We start from the raw sequence: 23422 nt of genomic DNA on the forward strand, positions 1-23422 counted from the left end.
CGATAGCGACGTTTAAGAGGCATCTTGACAAATACATGAATAGGAAGGGAATAGAGGGATACAGTCCTCGGAAATGCAGAAGGTTTTAGTTTAGGCAGGCATCAAGATCGGCGCAGGCTTGGAGGGCCGAATGGTCTGTTCCTGTGCTGTACTATTCTTTGTTCTTTGAGTGGGAAAGAGCCCAAGATGTGACATGCGGCTGATTTGTAATTTTCTTCGTTTCCTAACCTGTGTTTGATATCAATGTTGCATACTTGGTAAATTTGAAGCTAGTTGCAGAGAAGCTCTCGTCTTACAGGAGCTGCAATCAATGATTTGCGAGAATGTTGGTATATTGTCCCTTTGTTTACACTGTAGTTGAGGTGGACCTAATATCTGCCCAAATCCAGCTTCCAACTGGTGATCCCTTCTGAATTCCAACTTGGGGCTGGAAAAGGTAAGCATTGACTCTGCAAGCATTCCATGCTTGGATCAATTTATTGAGCAGTAATATCAACGGATCTCTTGCCACAATGGCTTCATTCTGTCAAAGCAATTGTAAGTGGCTATTTACAACACTTAGCTGGGTGCTGCAGCAATTTGTTGAAAATGATTTGGACTGGTAGAATGAATAGCGTCCTGAAGCTAGAATAGAAAAGAAGTGATGAGATTGATTAGGATGAGAAAGCTAACATTGTTCTGGGGTTGTAAGGAAAGTTGCTGGGGTTTGTATCGGGCTTCTAAAGTTGATGCATCAGCTGGCAAGGTAGGCCTAGAATGTGGCTAGGTGATGTGTTGGACTAAGTGGGTGCAATTCAGCTGTGTAGAAATTGGAAAGTATTGGCTGCTGAGGTCATTTGTCTCTCAGACGGGGAGGGGATCCTGACTGAGAAGGCTTGTTAGACTTGATGACCTAGTACTCGTGTTTCCAGAGAGAAACGTGCATGTGAGTGCACAAACACACCCACAGGTAGGTGCACACTTGAGGTGTGCTAACAGAATACTTGTATAGCGTTGCCCTGTTCAGACCTCCTGCTGAAACTGACAATTTGGTTTTGCTGTTAATCCAGATAAAGGCTCTAAAACATTGTGCAAATTTAGTAAAGGGTGCAAAAACCTTTCAGTAAAGTGTGTGTGGGTGCTGAAATCAGCAACATAAACAACATGCTTTATTTAATTCAACAAAATTTGAATAGGTATAGAATTAGCAACAACATCTGCAAATTAAGTTTGGGTTGCAGACAGCAGAAATATTTAATGAGTGAAATCTGACTATAACCGGATGTTTGAAATTGGCACTGTTTGATGTTGTGCCTTTGATATTAATCTTCTGTTAACATCAGAAAAATAAGTGGCTCAGTATATTTAACTTGTTTGCTGTTTTGGAAAGAGTGGGGAGAAGGCAATTTGTTTCAAGGATGTAGGGAATTTAAATTTTACAAACAGGCCCCAAGGATCCTAACTTAAATCATAGGTTCATTTTATAAATGCGCAGTTGCTCAAATATCAATCCTATTTTGTATTTGATTAATTCAGACTCTGTAACTTCTGTCAGATCAGTAAATAGATACTTAAGTAAAAACAGTGTGATGAAGAGGGTTGCTGCTCCAATTCATGTGTTCAGAATGATAGGAAATGTATCTTAGGCCTTTGTGATTCTGAATGGGAACTCATTACAATCTTAACGCACTAAGGAGAAGAGAAGACCAGGACTTTTCCTGATGGGGGAAATACTGCAGGTTTAACTATTGTGCTGTACTTTCCCATTTGGTGGTGGTTGCCTCAGGTTGGGTGGCTTGCAGGAGTCTTTCATCACGGACTAACCTAATGGTCTGCAGCATAAAAGGAGAAAATAGTTTCTTTTAAGTAGAAATACATAGAACTTACAGCACAGAAGCAAGCCATTTGACACAAATTGTCCATAACAGGTTTGTGAGGGAACCTAACCCCCATAGTTCAGTTATGAACATGCCAACCTGCGGTTTCTTGAATTGAGTCTGGCTGTTAAGAATTTTTAACAAGTCTTGGAAACAGGTTGAGAGTTTTCGAGCTAAAGCAAATAGGTCCCAATCTTTCAGATATATTTGAATTGAATAAGCTCTAATCTTCATAGTAAGATGGATTTTAGCTAACTCCCCCAGCTCGCAAGGGGACATGAAGGACGAAGCTGTGTACGTAGGCATCCAGGTTAGTATTTGATTTGGGACCTTTTGTTTTCTCTTTGGGCAATAGATAAAATTTCTACTGCAAATCTATATTTACCATCAATAAATGTTATACATTTGCTTGTTCATTGTTAATGTAATAAGTTTAAAACTGGGATGAGGTCCAGTGTGCTATCTGAAGATCAGAGATGGCTCATGTGGAGGAAGAAATAGAGACCATATTTTCTGTACATTGTCCCTAGAGGATTACTGAACATTTACCTAAGTGGTAATTAGTAAGTGCCCAAAGGAGTTGGGATTTAAGGTACAACCACTGAAAAATTCAGAGTAAAAAGAGTACAGAAAACCTAAAAGTGAGCTGACGTTGACCTGAAAAGAAATTCATTATGTTCAACGATTTCCGTTTTCTCCATCAAAATAAACTCTTTTGGAAAATCTCCTAAGCAGTTAAGAAAGTTGCTCTGCATCCCTGATGAAAATATAGATGGCTCAGACTTATTCCCAGTGATGTAATCAGGTTAATGGCCTGGATTTCACAGTCAGTGGCGAAGTGATGGCGCTTGCAGCTGACCTTAAAGAAAGCTGCTCACAAAGATGTAACAATCTCTGTGCTGTGTATTTCCCCTTTACTAATGTTAGTTTGAATCTAGCACCAAGTCAAGGAGATTTCCAGTTGTCCAACAGTGATTTCATCAAGTAGGGTAAGCAGCCAATTATATTGAAGTATGCTCTCAGACAGCAAGCCAGGAAGTAAAAACCTCTGAATATTTCCTTTTTTTTTTGCTTTCTGTAAAATTTTAAATGATTGGGACATATACATGGGATTAAGGTAGAAGTTGAAATATCAAAAAAAAAATTTTTTAAAGGTTTTAAAAATGTGCATTTTTTAAATCATAATGGAGAAATTTGACATTCCTCGAATATAAAAATAGTCTTTTCAGGTATAGTGAGGCTATTCATTAATTATGAGCTTAGTACACCACTAAAAACACAGTTACACCCTGTCCGACGAGGTATAACATTTTCAAGAGTTTTTACAACAAAACTAATGATGTAAAAGGGCACGATTTGTCAGTTCAGTGATTTCTAATTGCCATCTGCGGGGACTTCAGCGTACCCTGTAGGGTAGCATGGGATCACTGATGGCAGCTTCTGGATTTCCATGTTTAACCGCGCATGTACAAACTCCTGAAGTTGCTGTCAGATTCAGAAGAGTAAGTGTGGTGAATGGTGACAGTATCGCCATCATTACTACCGCAAAATCCGTACTAATCTTTTTTCTTTCTTGGGATGTGGGCTGGCAAGGCCAGAATTTGTTGCCGATCCCTAATTACCCTTGAACTGAGTAGCCTGCTAGGCCATTTCAGAGGGCAATTAAGAGTCAACCACATTGCTGTGGGTCTGGAGTCACATGTAGGCCAGACCAGGAAGGACGGCAGATTTCCTTCCCTAAAGGACATCTTTACTCATGTTAGTTTGAATCTGGCACCAAGTCAAGGAGATCTCCAGTTGTCCAACAGTGATTTCATCAAACAGGGTAAGCAGCCAATCACATTGAAGTATGCTCTCAGACAGCAAACCAGGAAGTAAAAACCTCTGAATATTTCCTTTTTTTTTGTGAACCAGGCGGGTTTTTACAACAATTAATAGTTTCATGGCACTATTACTGAAACTAGCTTTCAATTCCAAATTTTTTAGTAATTAATTGCATTTATTCATTGAATTTAAATTCCACTGTGGTGTGATTTGATCCTGTGTTCTAGGGCATTGGCCTGGGCTTCTGGGTTACTAGTTAAGTGATATTGCCACTACACCATCGCCGCCTCCTCCTATTAAACCACTAGGTGGACCAACCTGCAGGAGACTGTGTTCTGTCAGATACTTTGGGGAAAAAAATGGGTGAAGAAATTTACTTTGCAGTTGCTGCTGGTTCTATCTCCAGAATACAAAGCAATGTTAAACAACAAAGCTCTTAAGAATATTGTAGTTCAGAGCTGCCGCGATCCTTGAGAAGTGATGTAGCAAGCTGCAGGAGGGGAGACCAAGAAGAAAGCGGCAGATATGAGCAGCTTGAATATATAAATTAGATTTAACAAAGCTTTTGCTCGATCATTTTCCCTGCAAAAAGTGGACGTCTGTGTGCAGCGAGTTGTAGAAAATGAGGTTGCTAGTTATCTTGATCTGGACCTTATGCGCCTTTGTTTGTGTCGTACAGCCCACACCGGTCGGCCCCAGTCACGGGGATCATGGAGTAAACAGAGAGGGCCACTTACATCGAGAAAAAGCCACGCAGCAGCAGCCACTCCGAAACCAGGTCTGTGCAGGTCTGCTTTGTTTCAATATTTTGTCAAGCTCACCAGTTTCCATTGGCTCTTTGCCTCTGCCTGTTGGGGAGCAGCGACCATTCAGAAGCCGAATTTGCTTAATTTGTTGAAAATATGGTGTAAAAGGTTAAACACGTTAAACAGATGCCCCACATCTAAATAATAAAATATCTTCCACCTCTTGGAACATATTGTCATTTTCCTTTTGTTTTTGTTCCAATTTGATGGGGATCTGCTATTTCTGCTCTCTTTCTATAATGCTTCACTCAGCCAATGATAGCAACAAAGATGGGGAAATGCGATGTGTCAGCATTATTTCAGGCCTTCGGCATCAGGGTGGCACTGAACTGAGGAATTTGGTCATGGCTCGGTATGCAGCTGGCACCGATTCCCATGCCACCAACTAGAGCTAGATGCTACACTAATTAACCAGTTTCATTATGGAGCCATTTGTTGGCATCCTTTTAACTTGTACGCAGAGTGTCTCCTCCAGAGAGATGGAACGGCAGATCTCCGTGGCGTTCTGATGCAGGTGAAATCCGCAATAAGCAAACCGCTTTTTGCCAACTTATCCTGAATTGAACGTCACTTGCTATTTGGACTGCAATAAAGTTTCACGGTTGAACGCTGCTATGTATGAAAAGATTAATCATTTAAGTTGCTTTGGTGCATTATTAGGTATGTTAGCAATCACAGGTGCTTTCAAAAAGGTTAATGTGCATTACAATTTTATATATTAGGTTCAAAGTTTCAAGAGCACATACCACCCACCTCCAATCTGACCTTTTCACAATAGCCAGTTATGCATTTTATTTGGATTCCACCAGGCATTTTATTTCAGTAACATTTTTCTTTCCTCATTCCCTTTGCTGTCTAGTCTTTTCCTACGGTACAGTTTGTTCTGCTGGGAAGTCAAAGCCTCCTGTACAGCTTTTCAGACACTATCTGTGCGTCTGTTGATGGGTGAAATGACATCTGCAGAGTAGTGTGTCCTCTTGTCTGCCTTGAATGTGGGGTGTAGGGGTGAATTCCCCCTGGGCTGGGCTGTACCTGCTCCCCCACCATAACTTCAGAATCGTCAACTACGTATGCAACTGCAATTTTTGTGGAAGTTACATTGGCAGAGCCCCGAGGAAGTTCACTCCTGGCTCTCTGCTATGGTGAAGGAATCCTCATGCATTCCACAGCGGAATTATGCTGCGACATCCCTGTAGCGAACAGTTTGAAAAAAAACAAATTCAGTTCAAAGCAGACTCCATTTTATTTTCTTCAAAATATACAGTGGCAAACCTGTGTCTCATGGCATACCTAAGAATGACATCATTGTGCTTTGCTAACCAGTTTACTAATCCCTGATGACTAACTTTTTGTTTCACTGCTTTGCTTGGGCCTGCTGTGCTGCATGGATCCCTCAATTGTCACCCTTCCCCCTGTGTTGTAATCAATGAGTAGACAGGAGCAGCTGATCGCAGAGGAGCATGGGAAATTCAGCCAAATCGGCAGCAAAATCCTTCATACCTGACCTCCCAGCTGGCGTCTGATAGACACGGGGGCTCAGTCCAGGTATAAAATCTTCTTGTGATTTCATTGCCGGATGGAGATTTGCTGTTCAGGAGTGAGGGCAGACCTTCCAGTAAATTGTAAATTACAGTTCTAGGGCAGGCAAGTTGACTCCACTAAATGTTGAGTTGTTCACCTTGCCTTATGGGAATGCCAAGTGAACAAAGAAACGTAAGAAAGAGGTATTTTTTATAGAACCTTTCACAGCCCCAGGACATCTCAAAGTAATCTACGGCCAATGAAGTACTTTTGAAGTGTAGTCACTGTTTAATGGAGGAAACATGGCAGCCAATTTGCACACAGCAAGCTCTCCCAAGCAGCAATGTGATGATCAGATTTGGTGATTTTGGTTGAGGCATAAATATTGGGCAAGTTACTAGGGAGAACACAATGGGACGGGTAGCTAAAGGTGAAAGAGGGAGGGGATGGGGAGCTGGTAGCACATGTTTATGAGGGCATGTGCCTGACAAAAGAAAATGAGTAGTACAAGAAAGCACTCTGTGTAACTGCTTGAAGGTAAGACTATCCTGGAACATTCCTTCTGTTATATTTCTGTAACATGCTAATGAGCTTATTGCTTAAATCTTCACCTAGCACAATTCCTCCTCATGCCAGTCTACTGCATTCTATTGGTGCACCAAACCACTGCTCTGCCCTCTTAATAAAGTGAATGCTAAATAGAGTATGCGTACCTTTAAAGCACCTTTCTGATTGGAGATTCAATTTAAGAATAAAGTATAGATTCCATGAGTCTTTTATGCCCACCTGAGAAGGCAGATGATACTTCCGACAGTACATTGTAGTGCCCACGTGCATTATGCACTCAGATCCCTGGCCAGAATATGATCACTGAGGCACGGCTGACATCAGAAGTACATATATAGTATATTAGGACATAATGCCAGTTTGGCACAAGAGTGTTTGTACACGTAAATGAGCAAATACTAGCAATCAAGCACCAAATCAGCAGAGAATTGGCTTCCTATTTGCCACTGCAAACAAAACAAGTAGCGACTTTCTAAAATTCAGCGGTTGACCCAATTTTAATGTTGCTTTTCTGCCTCTGTTAGATGGAAATGATGTAAGCAAACTCGGTGAGAGCCAGAAATAAAAACCGCCTCAAGCCGCACCACTTCTGCCCATAGAGGAATTGAAGCATGTAGCGGAAGCATGATTCCAAATTAGGATCTTTAGCATTTTTTAAACTAAGCGTGCGCAGTGGCTGACATGTATACAGTTTCTCTGAAACAATTGAAATTTAAGAAAAAACTATTTCCCCAGTTTTCTGTCAATATAAGAGGGATGCAAGAGGTTGAGCTACTTGGGTTGGTAGGCACCATGAGTTTGAGCTGTAGATTTCTCCCTTCCAATGGTGATAGAAACACCCACAGTATATTGCTGTGAGATCTGCTTTCAAAAGCATATCCATACTGTAGCTAGTGTCTTGCCTGGCATTCTGCTCAGTTTAGATACGTTACTTTCAGACCAACATTTTTTGCTGCTCCTAGGTCAGATTATTGGCAATCCTGCTGTGAATGGGGGTCTCACATTAACTGTTTATATTTTCATCACGGGGAAAAAGATGGGTAGAAAAGAGATAGTGTAACAATGTCCACCAAATAAATCACAGTACTGTTAACATTTGCACCTCAGGCGGTGCGATCTGTGCCTGTGTAAAGATCTTATCCTTGTCTATCTTGAAAGGTGGTCAGCTCAACCAATGGCGAGCTCAATGTCGATGACCCAACAGCGGCACACTCCAGTGCACCAATCGCAGCCCAGCCAGAGGTGGAACTTTCAGAAGATACCAAGTACGTGTCCTATGATACATTGTGCACCCTCGCGCATGGTCAATGCTCCACCTTACACTATTCATTTCTTGTTGGCTGTTGCAGTATTGCTGTAGGCATGCTCAACTTTAGAATATTCTACTCGAGGTCCCAATGGGGTTCAAAGACTCAGCAGCAAGTGGATTTTTTTAAAGCATGTTTAAGTTTTCTGTTCAGTTCAGCTTATGAAGTTTGAAGATTGAGAAAGGAAATGTTAATTGGTAGTTTTTCTAAATTTAAATCTTCCGATTCTCCTCCTTCCCGATGACCCCCCCCCCCCCCCCCCCCCCCCACCCCGGCAACAGCAGTTGGTTACGAAGGAAACTAATGAAGCAGCACTTCAGTTGACTAAAAAGGCAACTTTGCCCTTGCTTCCTGGTAGAGGTAGATCAATATGACAACTTGATCAGCAAACCATTGTTGTGATCTTTCATTTGACCCTCGAGTCTCAGCATTACTCTTCAGTGCCTACATGTTTAGTTTAGAGATACAGCACTGAAACAGGCCCTTCGGCCCACCGAGTCTGTGCCGACCATCAACCACCCATTTATACTAATCCTACACTAATCCCATATTCCTACCACATCCCCACCTGTCCCTATATTTCCCTACCACCTACCTATACTAGGGGGAATTTATAATGGCCAATTTACCTACCGACCTGCAAGTCTTTTGGCTTGTGGGAGGAAACCGGAGCACCCGGAGAAAACCCACGCAGACACAGGGAGAACTTGCAAACTCCACACAGGCAGTACCCAGAATTGAACCCGGGTCGCTGGAGCTGTGAGACTGCAGTGCTAACCACTGCGCCACTGTGCCGCGTACATCCCCAAAATGAAAGTCATCATGACATTATATTACTTATGTCTCCCAATAACTGTGTACTATATCAAATATCCCAGCCTCACTAAGCTGGCTGAAATGACAGGATCCTATTCCATTCATTTCCCAAGTTTATTATATATTCAAAGAGCAACCCTGGACACTTCTGTAAGGTGGCAACTGTGGGCATTCATCGGTGATGCATTTTATTTGTGATGGATTCTGAAAGTGTGGAGCATTAACCTTCATTGAAATCTGGCTGATTACTGCATGCACGGCAGACTGTAACTCACGTGGATGGAACAGCAGTTTTCCATAATCCTTTTAACCCTTTCACTGTCTCATTTGGTTCATATTGATGCTCTTCCCTATTGTGAGTTCTTAATTGAATGATTAAGCTAGTGTTAGGTGCTTGTTCTGATTGGAGTGGCATTGATGGAAAGGGTTTGGAAAACCCAACAAAAGGCTGAGCAGGGCTTACAATGACTCAAGGTTCTGCTACCTTAACACAGAACCTGCAGTATTGTTCAATACAGAGAAAAGAGTCTTTCACTTCAGGCTTTTGTCTTGAGGCTTATTAGGCCTTGTATGCAGCTGAAGGATTAACACCTAAGAATGTGTCTCTGACAAAATGCTATCTATATGGCAAAATGTCACCATGCTAATTGGGTCCCTTATTCTACAGTTGAATGCAGCTACTGTGGGTGCAAACAAAAATGATCTTTGGGAAACCATGCGTTTTACCAAGATAAGCAAAATGTGAGTTCAAAAAAGAGTGACTAAATCAAGTTGATATCTGTAGTGATCTACTAGATTAAGTTTGTGGGTGTCCCGTGCACACAGTGAAAAGATTCATTTTCATCTGTTCCATTAATGCCTATCGTTGTGAATGGGTACAGAGAAGGCAAACTTGTTGATGTGTAAATATTGGTGTGTGCCAGTGAAAGGGTTAATGATTCCTGCATTTCCATCATTTTCTCCTGATCTGCTTTCATGCCAACGTAATTGGATCAATCTCGACGTACCTCTTCCTTGAAGAAAATTACATTTGCTACACTGCCGTTGACCTTTCTACTGTAGTTGACCCTTAACCCTGTCAGATCATGCTTTCCCTTTACTATCTACATTTTAAGCTGGTTTGTTCCAGACCTCCCCAGTACCTCCTTTCCCATTCTGCCCCCATCCCCCAACCACACCTTGCTTTCAGAACATATGTTAAAATCTCAACCAATGATCCAGGGACAGTGCATACTTATCCACATCAGTGAAATGCTGCAGTAAACTAAAAAAGGAGAGAGAGACAATAGCAAAGTACATGAGAGGGTTACCATGGCAATGCTATTTTATTTGATGAAAATAGTTACAGCTCTAAAACATCCAATTGAAACATAGGTTCTGTGGGTGTATGGGGGGTGGTTTATGATCAGTGCTTGGCAATCTTTGTTTAAGGAATTCTCTAAGTCATTAAAACAACTTCTAAATATGTCTTTGTAATTGAATTCCTGGATGTTTACCTGTAGCAATATCTGGCAGGAAGATCCATTTTTTGAGCATGACTCTCTGGTGCAGGTTTGATCAAATGCATGCTGGGATAGCCAAGTTGCTTGGCTTTCTCATTCAAAACAGCAACCTTGGCAATGCTGAGGGAACAGGAAGTTGATGAGCACAATTCAGATACAAGGCCTTTGAACATCAAATCATTTGATGGAATAAAGCTGCTTTGAAGACCATATAAAGTTTGCTGCTAAAAACCTTTTTTTGTTTTTTTTTTCCATTAGTCTGTGAAAAATATAATTATCAGTTAATAGGGAACATTTCATTTACCATCCTCTGGAGAATAATCACTGTACTACAATGAAGAAATTGAAAATTCAGAATGTAATTTTACTTTAGATTCTCACTCAAATAGCTGCCGTGCTTAAAGCATTTGAGGGAAACACCTGCAGGGTGAGACAGGATACAGTGCAGCTATTTAATCATAATGGCCTCTGCCATGAATGTCTGTGATTTTTTTTTCATCTTTCTTAGTTTACAAAAAGCTTGTCACTTGAACAGTTTCTGTATTTTAATTGGCTGATTTTTCCATGTACAGGGATTTTATTTAGTTAAACCTTTTTGCTTCTCCTGTGCTTCCTTTTCTTGTCTTGCTCTTTGCTTCCCTCATTTCATCCTTGCTAATTCACCCTTGCTCTCCTTTGCAGCCCTCCTGTCCTACATCTATTACTTCCTCCCTTTCCCTACCCATGTAAGCCATGTGCATGATGAGCTTAATAGCGGCGCTTTCTCCTTGGATTAATCTGTTGTCTTTTCTCTCTAAACTCTGTAGCTGCGTCAAAGTGCTCAACATGTGGTGAGTCCCTCTCTTTGGTCAGGGAAAGAGGGAGCGGACCAGGCTAGAATGACATAAACAAAAAAGTGGCAATCTGTCCTCTTGGATGGCTGTTGTGTGAACCAGTGATTGGCTTTTAGGCCCAACCACCATGTAAATGTGAACAGGTTCATTAACCTATCTTTAAATTTATAGTACAGATTGTATTAGCAACAGAAAGCAAGTCACCCTTTGGTCTTTAATAAAATATTTAAAATTTAGGTAGTTTTAGAGACTTGACTTTTGAGGCAAAGCAGTTTTCTTACAACCAGATGCGCATCTGCAAACAAACCTTTGCCCGATTCAGCTTTTGATCTTACAATTGGAGACTGCTCCAAATTGGCTCCTAGTGTAGGCATCTGTATGGTGCATGTTCTGTTGAATCTCATCACCACAAAGCTGCCCTGTTGTGATTTTCGTCAATATAACAATCAAATGTCGCAGACTCTTGTGCAGAAGCTGCCCCAGGCTCAGCTCCCAATACCATACAGATGAAAGTTGTTCCATTCAGTGCCTGATACTATTGATGCTCCTATGAATACCACCTCGGGTTCAGCTCTTGATCAGAGGCCCTGAAGAGATTTTGAATCTCTTTACTCGATTCTCGACAGTTATCTCCAGCAGCCCCAGTGCTTGGGTCAGTCTGCAAAAGGTGATGCATCCTTCAACAAATATGAAAAAAACCTGTCTTTGATTACCAAATTAATGAGATAGTTCAAGTAAATTTAGCTTAACAAACCGCAAATGGTCATTCAAGATGGTCCAGTATTGATTTTGTTTCCTTCCCAACTGCTTGTTAGTAAATTGCCTCTTTTAAGCGAGGGTACAGCCTTGACTGCCCATTTCTCCTGCAAAAGACACTGAAAATTGTTCTGTTGAATCTCATGGCCACAAAGCTGCCCTCTTGTGCTTTTAGTCAACATAGCAGTCAAATGATTATTGAAGACTAAGAATCGGGAAAGACTGTAGCTATGGTCTGTATCCTTCAGTTAGTCTGCCTCGCATCACTTTGCCATGTTAACATATTGCTTTGTTTTAGACGAGCAATCCTCTTGCCAGCTGTGCCTACTAACCTGGGCATGAAGTCTCTAATCAAGCAGAGAAGCTTTTGAACTATGACTCCTATAGTTTTAGGAAGAAATTAGATTTGATTTTGGCACATGGAACGTAACAGTTTAATAATGTGTCAATTTAATAATCCATTGTGTTGGAATAGAAAGTTTTCATCTGCTCCCTTGTCAAGATATAGATTTTATGTTTTTGTTTCTGAATAGTATGATCGTTTTTAGATAGCCCTATAACCATAAAATGGCTAATGACCAGAATTGTGAAGCGTCTTCCTAGAAGCAAATATTTCACCCACTTCTGTACACAGGAACTGTGTGTGTAGATGTCCTTTATGTACAAGCGCAAGCAATATGCATTTATGGGCTGTCTGATACACTTCCAGACTTGTATAGTAAGAATGTGAGAGTGATGGTGATCTTGGAAGATAAAAAGCAGCACATAGGACAACAAAAGTTTCTGTTTTTTAAAAGGCAGCTTCAAGCCAGGTGGCAGCAAGTGTTAGAGTCCTGCTGTGCTCAGTGTTAGAAAACAGTGATGGCCTTAAGTTTAATCTGTTCACTAAGTTCCTGACCTGAATCATGCCAAGATGATGTCTGCTGAATAGAAGGAAATCGGATAGAGTGTCTTAAGTAATCCATAGTGTTTCCTGGAAGCCAACCAGAGAAGTTATTAGCCATGATCTAGGAGCATACCATCTATCCCCTTAGCAGCAGAGAGGGGCAGTTAAGTTGGATTGAAGATGAGATGTAATTTGGAAAAAGTTGCATACATAGGCAGAAGAAAACCAAATCAATGTGCTGATTAGAGTATGAAATTCAAATTATTAAATCTGAAAAGGTCTTTCATTCCTTCCAAAATTTATATGCCTTCTGAGTTATCTTAGGCTATAATTAGTCTCCTGGGAGATGTTTTTGCCAAACTTTTCCTTGCATAGTGCTCAAACATTGAATTGGGTGAAATTCTTGATATCTGCCCAAATTTGCTTCCCAGTTTCTTTCCTTAGTATAGTATTTCCATGCCCCCTCAGCCCAGGAACTATTCAGTGTTTGGTCCTCTAGATCTGTACCAGTTCCAAGCAACTACTCTCAATGGTTCTCTTCCTACCTGTACAACAGTAGACAGCACATTTCCAGCAATGGCTTCTCTTCCCTCCCCCACAACATTATCTTCAAGGTCCTGCAAGTATCTATCATCTTCTGCTGGTCAATATTTGGAGACATGTGGTTAATTGATGATACCCGACTAGCTATCTCCGCCATATGTCTGGGTCCCTTGCCCATCTCTGTCCTGTCCCGTCTGTCTGTTTATCTGACAGCAAGTCCTGGATGAGTCAAAACTTACTCTGGCTTGACATTGGGAAGACCAATGCTATTATTTTCTGAATCTGCCACAAACTCTGCTTCCTTTCAGCTGGCTGCAACCCCTCCTGGTCACAGTAAGGCTGAAACAGACTTTTCACAATTTGCTGTTTCTTTTTATTAAAATTGAAGCCTTACCTCATGTCTGCCACTGCTGCCACCATTACCACTTATGTCCACCACCTGTGTCTGCGTCTACCTCAGCCCCTCTCCTGATGTAACTCTTTAATGCATGCCGTAGTTAATTGTTCCAATATTCTCCATGCTGGCCTCCCATCCTCTACCCTCTATAAACTTTTATTGGCCGAAAACTCTGTCGCATGTATCCGTTCCATGTCAAGTTCTGCTTTCCCTTAACTCCTATCCTTGCTGACGTACTGTAGTTCACTTACCCAGAGTATTCTGTATTCTTCATTCCTCTTGGCATTTTAAAAATTTGAGTCATTTCTCCTCTTAACCGTTTCACAAATAAACACAACTGGTTCTGAGAATTTTAATCTGCGATATGAAGCTCCAAATCCCAGAATTATTCTTGTCCCTCCCTGAATCCCTTCCAGTTTATCACTACACACCCAAAATATCTCTCAATATTCTGAAAGTGGCCTCACTCGGTAATTTGTTCTTGGAATGTGTGTCTCTCTGAAAAGCCTGCGTTTGTTACCCATCCTTAATAAAGTTGGTAGTGGCCCATCTAGTGATTGTTTTTATGACTGACTGGCTTGTCAGGCTACTTCATTGAAAGTATGGAACTGGAGTTACATGTAGACCAGACTGTGAGGTGAAAAGTCCCCTTCTCTGAAGGACATAAGGAAACCTGTTGGATTTTTATGCTCTTTTCTGATGCCAGACTTGATTGGATTTACTTTTGCAAATGCCATGTTAGGATTTTTAAACTCAATGTCTGGGATGCTAATCCAGTACTTTAACTACTCACATGCTTCGAATTATTTATTTTGACTTGTAATAGTATAAATCAACCTTGCTGGTAACAACATGCAATTTCCTAAGAGAATAACTCGCACATACAGCAAGTGCTTTTCCTTTACCACATGTTGGATCATAGTTTCCTATAGAAAGATGTGTCAGATGGCTTCCCTCATCTGTACTTTGTGATCTTTGCTAATGGATGTCCCTTATTGATATATTTCTATATTTTTCATTCATTTTTCTAATATACGGAATGTAGCATTTATCCAGATTAAAATCCATTTGTGTCCCAACCCATGCAGTTAATTAGCCCAGATGTATGTGAATTCATTCCACCACCCTCCCCAGCCCCTTATACTCTCACCAGGACCGTATAGCTTGTCATTAGATTTTGTTCCTTCTCCATGTCATGTATGAAAAGTTAAAACAGTATTGATCCAGAATAATCTGTGGAGTTTCACTAATTATTAGCCGCAACCATTTCCTCTAGTGTCATTCTAACACTTAACTACCTTCCAATCCAGTAAGACAGCATAGAACTGACTTATTTTGGCAATATTTGCCCACACACCTAGTCCTGTGAAAATGATTTTTAGCTTGAAATTAAGTGCTTTATGCTGTACTAATGATTCTGATCCTTGCCAGGACTCTAATTTTAATCAGGCATCAGCTGGTCTGAGTTAACGCATGCTCCTTTCTGCTCACTGGTGCTGTTTAAAATTAGTTTGAATTAAAGCAAACCAAACGTTTGCATGTTGGTTGTGTGACTTGGTAATTTCCTCCACTCAAGTGCCCTGGAAAAGGGACTGTGCCCCTGCCTCAGCTCGTGTGCTGCTGAAACACTCATCCATGCCTTTGTTTGGTTTGACACTTACAATTCACTCCTTGTCGGACTCCCATCTTCCACTCTCCATAAACTTGAGGTCATCCAAAACTCTGCCCTTATCCTAACTCGCACCATGTTCTGTGCTCACTAACCTATATTGGCTCGATTTTAAAACTCTCATCCTTATTTTCAAATGCTCCATGGTCTTGCCCTTCCCCATCTCTGTAACCAGTCCAGCCCTACAACCCTCCAATATTTCTGCGCTCCTCCAATTCTGCCCTCTTGCACATCCACAATTTTAATCAGTCCACCATTGGTGGCCATGTTTTCAGCTGTTGAGGTCCTAATCTCTGGAATTCCCTCCCTAAAACTCTCCACTCCCTATCACTTTCTCCTTTAAAACGCTCCTTAAAATCTACCTCTTTGACCAAGTTTTTGGTCATCTGCCTTAATATCTCAATGTGGATCAATGTCAAATTTTGTTTCATTACTCTCTTATGAAGCACCTTTGGACGTTATACTGTTAGAGGTGCTATATAAATGCAAGTTGTCATTGAGCCTACTAGCACATCAGACAGGCTGCAGTGGGGCTTGTGACTCAGTTTGTTTTGCGCACACGCACAGTACTTTACATTCTTCCTTATAAGATTTAATCTCTCTCAAAGCCTCAGATGGAACTTTATTAAATGCCTTCTGAACATTTTTGCAAATTATATTAGTTGAATTGCATTCCCAGTTTAGTAAAAGAATTATAACAGAATTCAATGGATTGTCCAACCATTAATCACTTATTTTTTAAAGAGCAGCAGATGCAAACTTCAAAAGGGGAATTACAGTTGAGTGAAAGAAATACAATGCAAAGCATCACACCAGCCAGATCGATAGTTCTTTTATGTGCAGGGCATTTGAAATCTATAGTATTATTGTGGTTCATTGATGTAATTTTTAATCTTAAAAAACCTGAATGGGACTTGAGTACCCAGCATCAACTCATCACATCACATAATGACCAACAGCTTCACTTGTTGGTCATACCATTACCTATAGAAACTAATGCCTAGTTTGTTTATTTTGAACTTAACACTATTGGACACAGCACTGTGTGCAGATTTTGTTCACAAGAGTAGAGAGAGAATATTGAATTTCTAGGAAATTGCCATCGCTTTTCTGATGCCATTTATCTCTGCTCTGGCAGCATGTGGCTTTCCTTATACATTCGTTATGTATCTAGGCTTACTTTGAGTTGACATCGGTTCTTTTTAGTGAACTGCTGACAAGCACATTTCTCAAATGAAAACTAAAACCAGCCATCTAATTGTTAATGGACACAGAATGCTTGCCTGATTCTCAGAACCCAGGGAAAATAAGGTGAAGATTCCCTGAAGGATGCATGCACTTAGTAAAGCCTATTCCACTGGTAATGAGATACATTCCAGATGTTCCCCCATCCCACTTGGGAGATAGGTCGTCTCAAACATGCACAGTAATTATGGAGCTTTAATACTTTGTGAAAGAATAGCATTGGAAACTGCAGGTCGGGGAAATCTCATGAATAGGCCAACTGATGGAAATTGCAGTGCCTCCCAAAGTTTAGAACCGATTTATCTGTCAGCTGCACTTCTTTTATATCAGTCCATTGAATCTAAGAAGAATAAGTCGTTTATGTCCAGGTGTTATAACTTTACAGATACTGAAGTGGCAGAACCAGCACCACACTGTAAGATACACTTTGAGACTATACAGTCTAACAAGGTCACTAGGTACGCTGCAATAGATATAAACTAGATTTCCATAGTCTACAGATAGATTGTGTATCAGCTTTAGTGCTGAGTGCACCAAATTCATTAATATTCTCAAGAAAGATTGCTCAGGATATTGACCAGCAACTGCCCCACTATATCGCCTGTGAACTCAGTTCAGCCTTGGTAATTGCATCCAATCTATGTTGGAGTAAAGCAGCAGCAAAGAAAGCTGGAAACCTGGTAGGTTTGTGAATCCTTGAAGAAGCATAAGGACCTCTATGCAGTCAGTCACTTCAGTGTTGTACTAGGTCTCAATCTGCTCAGTCATAGAATATTGTCGTAAATAACAAAACCAAAAATGCACACATGCTGGAGATCTGAAACCGAATCAGAAAATGCGAGAGAAATGTAGTCAGCTTCTGTGGAAAGAACAAATAAGTGGACCCATCCAGGTATGACGCTTCATTAGAACCGTAAGAATGAATAAGCATTTAAATAATTGGAATGAAGTAGTAGGGAGAAATGGAGCTGTGTGTGCTCTGCTTCAAAGAATGTGAAGATGATTGGGACAGTCTTCCTATCAAATGATGGGTAGAAGCATGGCTGGAATAAGAGAAACAAAGGACCATCTGAATAGCTGAGGCTGTGGGAAGTAACTGGATCTGAAATTGAAACGGGGGAAACTAAAGCAAGGTGGGGTCTAAAAGCCTGAAGAGAAATAAGAGCTGACCCCGACTTTTCTCTCAGCCTGGTGTTCTGAGCAAGGGTACCCACCCTAGGTGCCAACCACCCTACTTAGCAGCTGCACAGCAATCTCTGGACTCTACCTTGTTGGATATTGCCAGGCAATGACCCAGTTGCCGGAGATGTAATCTTTCTACAGAGTTTGAGGGATGTGACTGTGTTAACCACCCTCTACAGGATGATGTCTGTACCACAGAAATTGTTACCCTTCAAAGTGTATTGATGCAGAAACTGAGAAACTGCTGCACGTATACTTCAACATTCAGCAAATGCAGGAAGCCTGCACAGAGCCCCAGTGCTGAAGCTTAGAAAACATTTTGCAATTCAAGATTGTCATTAACTATCACTTACTGACCAAGGTTGTTGGAGTGCGCGTTGCCTGGCTCAGGCCCTGCAACTTGCCCGTTGACAGTCTTACTGCAATTACTCCAAAATTTTGTGTTTCTCACGGAACCAAAACACACAAGACTCTAAACGCTCAGCAGGCCAGCTAGCATCTGTCAAAAGTGAGTGCAAAAGCAGGTGTTTCTGGTATAGGCCCAGTTCAAAGCAAGGATTTATAACCAAAATCTTGACTTCTGTTCTCCCAGATGCTGTCTGATCCGAGTGTTTCCAGCATTTCTGTTTCTATTTTCAGATTTCCAGCATCCGCATTATTTCTCTTTTTGTTTAAAATTTCAGGGAAGTATTTCTTTGTTTAATAAAAAAAATATATATTTGGGTACTGTGTGCAGGGTCCTGCTGAGAATACTGGGTTGATTAGCAGAGTACCTATGCCCAGTGGAACTGGTGTGACGATTCCCACTCCCACCATCATATATAGCCAGTTCTCTTGATAGGGAGGTGTGAGTCAGGCTGACTTAAATGGGGACTTTGTTATGGAAACCAGAGCAGGATCTGCCTGGTTAAAGCAGTGGAAGAAATGGAAAGGAAGGCGACTATGTACACGAGTAGGAATAAAACAGCAATTACAGCACTCTGCGGTACTGTACACAAGAGTAGGAAACTCTAGGTACTAGCTTCACAGGTACTGACTAAATAGATAGCTGCACTGTAACAGGTCAGTAGAGCAACAACCTATAATATAAAAACATTTATAATCCATAAAATAATTAACAAGTCTTCCTGCAGCATGCACTTGTAAATGGCTCACTTTAGCCATCACATTTTGGCATGATCCTAAGCACGCCACAGAAGTCCTAATTGTATTACAAGAATATATAGTTAGTAGGGTAGAGGACTGCTGTTTTATTCATGTCACGTTCAATTTGTCTAGATGCTGGAATCCCTTTGTGTGCAGTAGATTGGGCCAAAAACAATGTAACCTTGGATGTTCGAACTTTACAAACAGTGAAAACTGCACTGCTATGTTAGACACTGTGTACAGGAGAATGAGATACAACGGAGAGGATCATTTGGTAATGAATAAAACTAAATCACTAGAGACAGAAGGGCAAGCTTGCACATCATATAGATGGTGGTGTTTTTCATGCCAAGTTGACCAATGTTGCCAAGAAAAACTACCCAGGATTTTGAGCAGAATTTTCACACTGTACTGGTGAAAACTCCCTTCAAACACTGAATTACTCAATGAGAAAAGATGAAAGCAATTATCGTCCGTGTATTGTGTACTAGTCGTGCAGTGATCGACTCATGGCAGAGAATATTGTATTAATGTACCAGTATTCAGATCACTATCTGGGAACACAGTAAGGACAGATGCTTGCATGCACTTTAATCCATACCAATCCAGGCATGAATAGGAGACGTTCACAGGATCTCAGTGGACATATGTCCGTGGAATAGCTCATATTAAATGTGCAAGAGCCATTTCTTCCTGCTAGGCCGCGCTGCCCTGACTCCATTTGAAAATACAGATGGGTAGCTGCCGATGCATGCAGCCTGTTGAAGCTGTGTTTCCAGCTGGTGGGAGGGAGGTGTCGTGACATCCTGCTGCACCCTCCATCCCACTTCCACCATGTCCGCTTCCCCTCGTCTCCCAGCCACTCTTCAACCCCCACTCTAAGCTCCTTGTAGGTAAGGGACCCCTCCTGTTGATCAAGCACTTGTCCATCTTTTAGAACTGAGCCCAACAACTTGGAACAATATGTGGAGAAGCCCAGTGCAAATCAGCTTCAATTGGGAGCTCTTTGGGTCTGGACAGTAGCTATTAGTAAAGTGTCTGTAGTTCAAATGTCATATCCTTGTAACATCCCCTTGCAGTTGGTTAACTGATCACACTCCCAGTCCTGTAGAAGCCATTGTGATGAAATCTGATGCTTCCTAAATAACTTCAGCTGCTGGCTAACTCAATTCTTAACTCGTTAAATCAAAATTACAGCTTGCATCTTTATGTTTTGCGTGTTGATGTTTTTTCAATCGCTGTTTGGTTTGCACCTATATTTTATGCTCAGTTTATGCCAGTACAAAATTATTGGCAGATTTTTCCCCCCACTGGCAGGGTAGGAGAGGTTTAATTTCTCATGCACAACCAGCTGCTCCTGTGCATCATCTTTCTTGTATATGTTGATGCTATTAATACCAATGCTCCCCCTGCCCCCCCACACAATCCCCAGTGGGGGGGGGGGGGGGGGGGTAAAGAAAATTTGCACTTTGTACATATCTGGACCATTGAATTGGTAGAGAGTTTGTGCCTTATGCTATTTAGTCTGCTTTTGTTGCCTCTGTGATTTTCAGTGAAGTTTTTGACGAGTAATTGCCCTCCCCTTCCAAATGGTTCCACCAATACCAACCAGTCTGCGGGACCTTACCCGAGTGTGAGAGTGAACTGTTAACTGAGATGAATCCTAGACGAGCTTGATCCTGTCCTCACCTGATACCTAGATGTACCTTCCATCAGAAGCTGATGAATAGCTATTGTGGACAGATAGCCTGATTGATTCCTTCACCCCACTGCTGCATGGACGACGATAATTAATTATTGCCTCAATTGCTGCTTCAGCTATCTAAAATTTATAAGTTCATTCTCAGGGTGTGGGCGTCGCTGACCAGGCTGACATTTATCACCCATCTCTAGTTGCTCTGATACAACTGCCAGTTAAGTCAACCACATTGGTGTAAGACTGGAATTGTCATATAAGCCAGATGGCAGGTTTCCTTCCCTCCACATATCAGTAAACGGCTGAAGGCACTGGATACAGCAAAGCCTATGGACCTGACAACATCCTGGCTGTAGTACTGAAGACTTGTGCTCCAGAACTAGCCACGCTAGTACAGTACATCAGTTACAACACTGGCATCTACCTGCCAATGTGGATAATTGCCCAGGTATGCCCTCTTCACAAAAAAGCAGGACAAATCCAATTCGACCAATTACCACCCCATTAGTCTACTCGTGATGGAACGTGTCATCGACAGTACTATTAAGTGGCACTTACTCAGTAATAACTTGCTCACCGATATTCAGTTTGGGTTCCATCAGGGCCACTTGGCTCCAGAACTCACTGCAGCCTTGGTCAAAACATAAACATGATGCCCTTGACATCAAGGCAGCATTTGACCGAGTACGGCATCAAGGAGCCCTAGCAAAACTGAAGTCAATGGAAATCGGGGGGGGGGGAAACCCGACAATTGTTGAGTCATACCTAGCACAAAGAATGATGGTTGTGGTTGTTGGTGGCAAATCATCTCAGCCCCAGGACATTGCTGCAGGGTGGTATCCTAGGCCCAACCATCTTCAGCTCCTTCATCAATGACCTTCCCTTCATCATAAGGTCAGAGTGGAGATGGTCGCACAGTGTTCAGTACCATTTGCAACTCCTCAAATACTGAAGCAGTCTATGCCCACATGCAGCAAGACTGTGACAACATTTAGGATGGGCTGATAAGTGGCAAGTAACACTTGCACCACACAAATGCCAGGCAGTGACCATCTCCTCTTGACATTCAGTGGCAATATCATAACTGAATCCCCCACCATCAACATCCTGGGGGTTGCCATTGACCAAAAACTTAACTGGGCTAGCCGTATAAATACCGTGGCTACGAAAGCAGGTCAGAGGCTGGGAATTCTGTGGCAAACAGCTCACCTCCTGACTTCCTAAAGCCTGTCCACCATCTACAAGGCACAAGTCAGGAATGTGATGCAATACATTCACTTGCCTGGGTGAACACAACTCCAACAACATTCAGGAAGTTTGACACCATCCAGGACAAAGCAGCCCACTTGATCAACCCATCCACCACCTTAAATATTCACTCCCTCCACCACTGTCACGAGTGGCAGCAGTATGAACCATCTGCAGCAAATCACCAAGGCTCCTTTGACCGCATCTTCCAAACCCGTGACCTCTATCATCCAGAAGCACAAGGGCAGCAGATGGATGGGAACACCACCACCTGAAAGTTCCCCTCCAAGTCACACGCCATCCTGTTTAGGAACTATATTGCCATTCCTTCACTGTCGCTGGACAAAATCCTGGAACTCCCTTCCTAACAGCACCATGGGTGTACCCGCAGCACATGGATTGCAGTGGTTCTAGAAGGTGGCTCACCATCACCTTCTTGGGGCAATTAGGGGTGAGCAATAACTGCTGGCCTTTCCAGCCATGCTCGCATCCCATGAATGCACTGAAAAAAATGTCATTGTTAGACAACCTAACAGCTTCATGGTTACTTTTACCGACCTGAGCTTTTTATTTCCAGATTTTTTTTTTTAAACTACTTATGCTCAGACTGCTGTCGTGGGATTTGAACTCTCTTTTGATTGTTAGTCCAAGGCCTCTGGATTAGTAGTCTAGTAACATAACCACTATATTTTGCCTCCCGAATCCTTGCGGGACCATTTATTTAAGTGCAGTTGAAAATCCACTAGAGGTTAATCCTTTTCGATGGTGACATCCTGGAAAGGGCGCTATTAGTCATAGTCATAACTGTGCATGGTTAATCCTCCTCAATAGGCCTGTAATACAGTGCTGAACTTGTTAGGTCTCCTGTAGATTTGTAGATCCGTGCTTAGCTTAGCTGTGGAACTACAGTATATAATTTTTAGTGTCTAAGCTAAAACTTTACTTTGAATTTACAACACAAAAACAGCCCATTCAGCCCAACACAGTGCTGTTACGAAGGGATTTCCAGGATTTTGACCCAGCGACACTGAAGGAATGGCAATATAGTTCCAAAACAGGATGACGTGTGATTTGGAGAGGAACTTTCAGGTGGTGTTCCCATGCACCTGCTACCCTTGTGCTTCTAGATGATGATGTCACGGGTTTGGAAGATGCGGTCAAAGGAGCCTTGGCGAGTTGCTGCAGATGGTACATACTGCTGCCACTGTGTGCCAGTGTTGGAGGGAGTGAATGTTTAAGGTGGTGAATGGGGTGCTAATCATGTGGGCTGCTTTGTCCTGGATGGTGTGAAGCTTCCTGAGTGTTGTTGGAGCTGCACTCACCCAGGCAAGTGCACAGTATTCCTTCACTGTTATGTTGTCTAAAGAAATAATGACTGATGTTTTTGCTCCACATGAGCCTCCCTCCCCCCCCTTACTTGAACTAACCCTATCAGCATAACATTTACTTTCTCCTTCATGTACTTATCTAGATTGCCCTTGATTTGGATATAAAATATTTGGTAGTTTCTGTTTTTGAGTAGGTTTATTTCTGAATACATGACCAGATCAGCTACTAATTGAATATTTTGAACTGGGGAGTTTAAGGACATCCAGTTTTAAGGTGTATAATCTTGAGCCTTT

The 23422-nt window shown here is 41.8% G+C and overlaps 1 protein-coding gene across 7 annotated transcripts in view; it reads left to right on the plus strand.

The window, feature by feature from the left end:
• LOC137350622 (casein kinase I-like) overlaps positions 1–23422 on the plus strand; it is a 180403-nt gene that overhangs the window by 151847 nt on the left and 5134 nt on the right. For 6 of the 7 annotated variants that reach the window (XM_068015371.1, XM_068015373.1, XM_068015376.1 and 3 more), the window contains 3 exons: positions 4360–4458; positions 5921–6031; positions 7733–7839. In XM_068015371.1, coding sequence (XP_067871472.1) covers positions 4360–4458; positions 5921–6031; positions 7733–7839 — 317 coding nt within the window. The remainder of the gene's footprint in view (positions 1–4359; positions 4459–5920; positions 6032–7732; positions 7840–23422) is intronic. The other variant, XM_068015377.1, reaches the window with a different exon arrangement.

The sequence above is a fragment of the Heterodontus francisci genome, chromosome 35 (genome assembly GCF_036365525.1).
Source record: "Heterodontus francisci isolate sHetFra1 chromosome 35, sHetFra1.hap1, whole genome shotgun sequence".
Lineage (NCBI taxonomy): Eukaryota > Metazoa > Chordata > Chondrichthyes > Heterodontiformes > Heterodontidae > Heterodontus > Heterodontus francisci.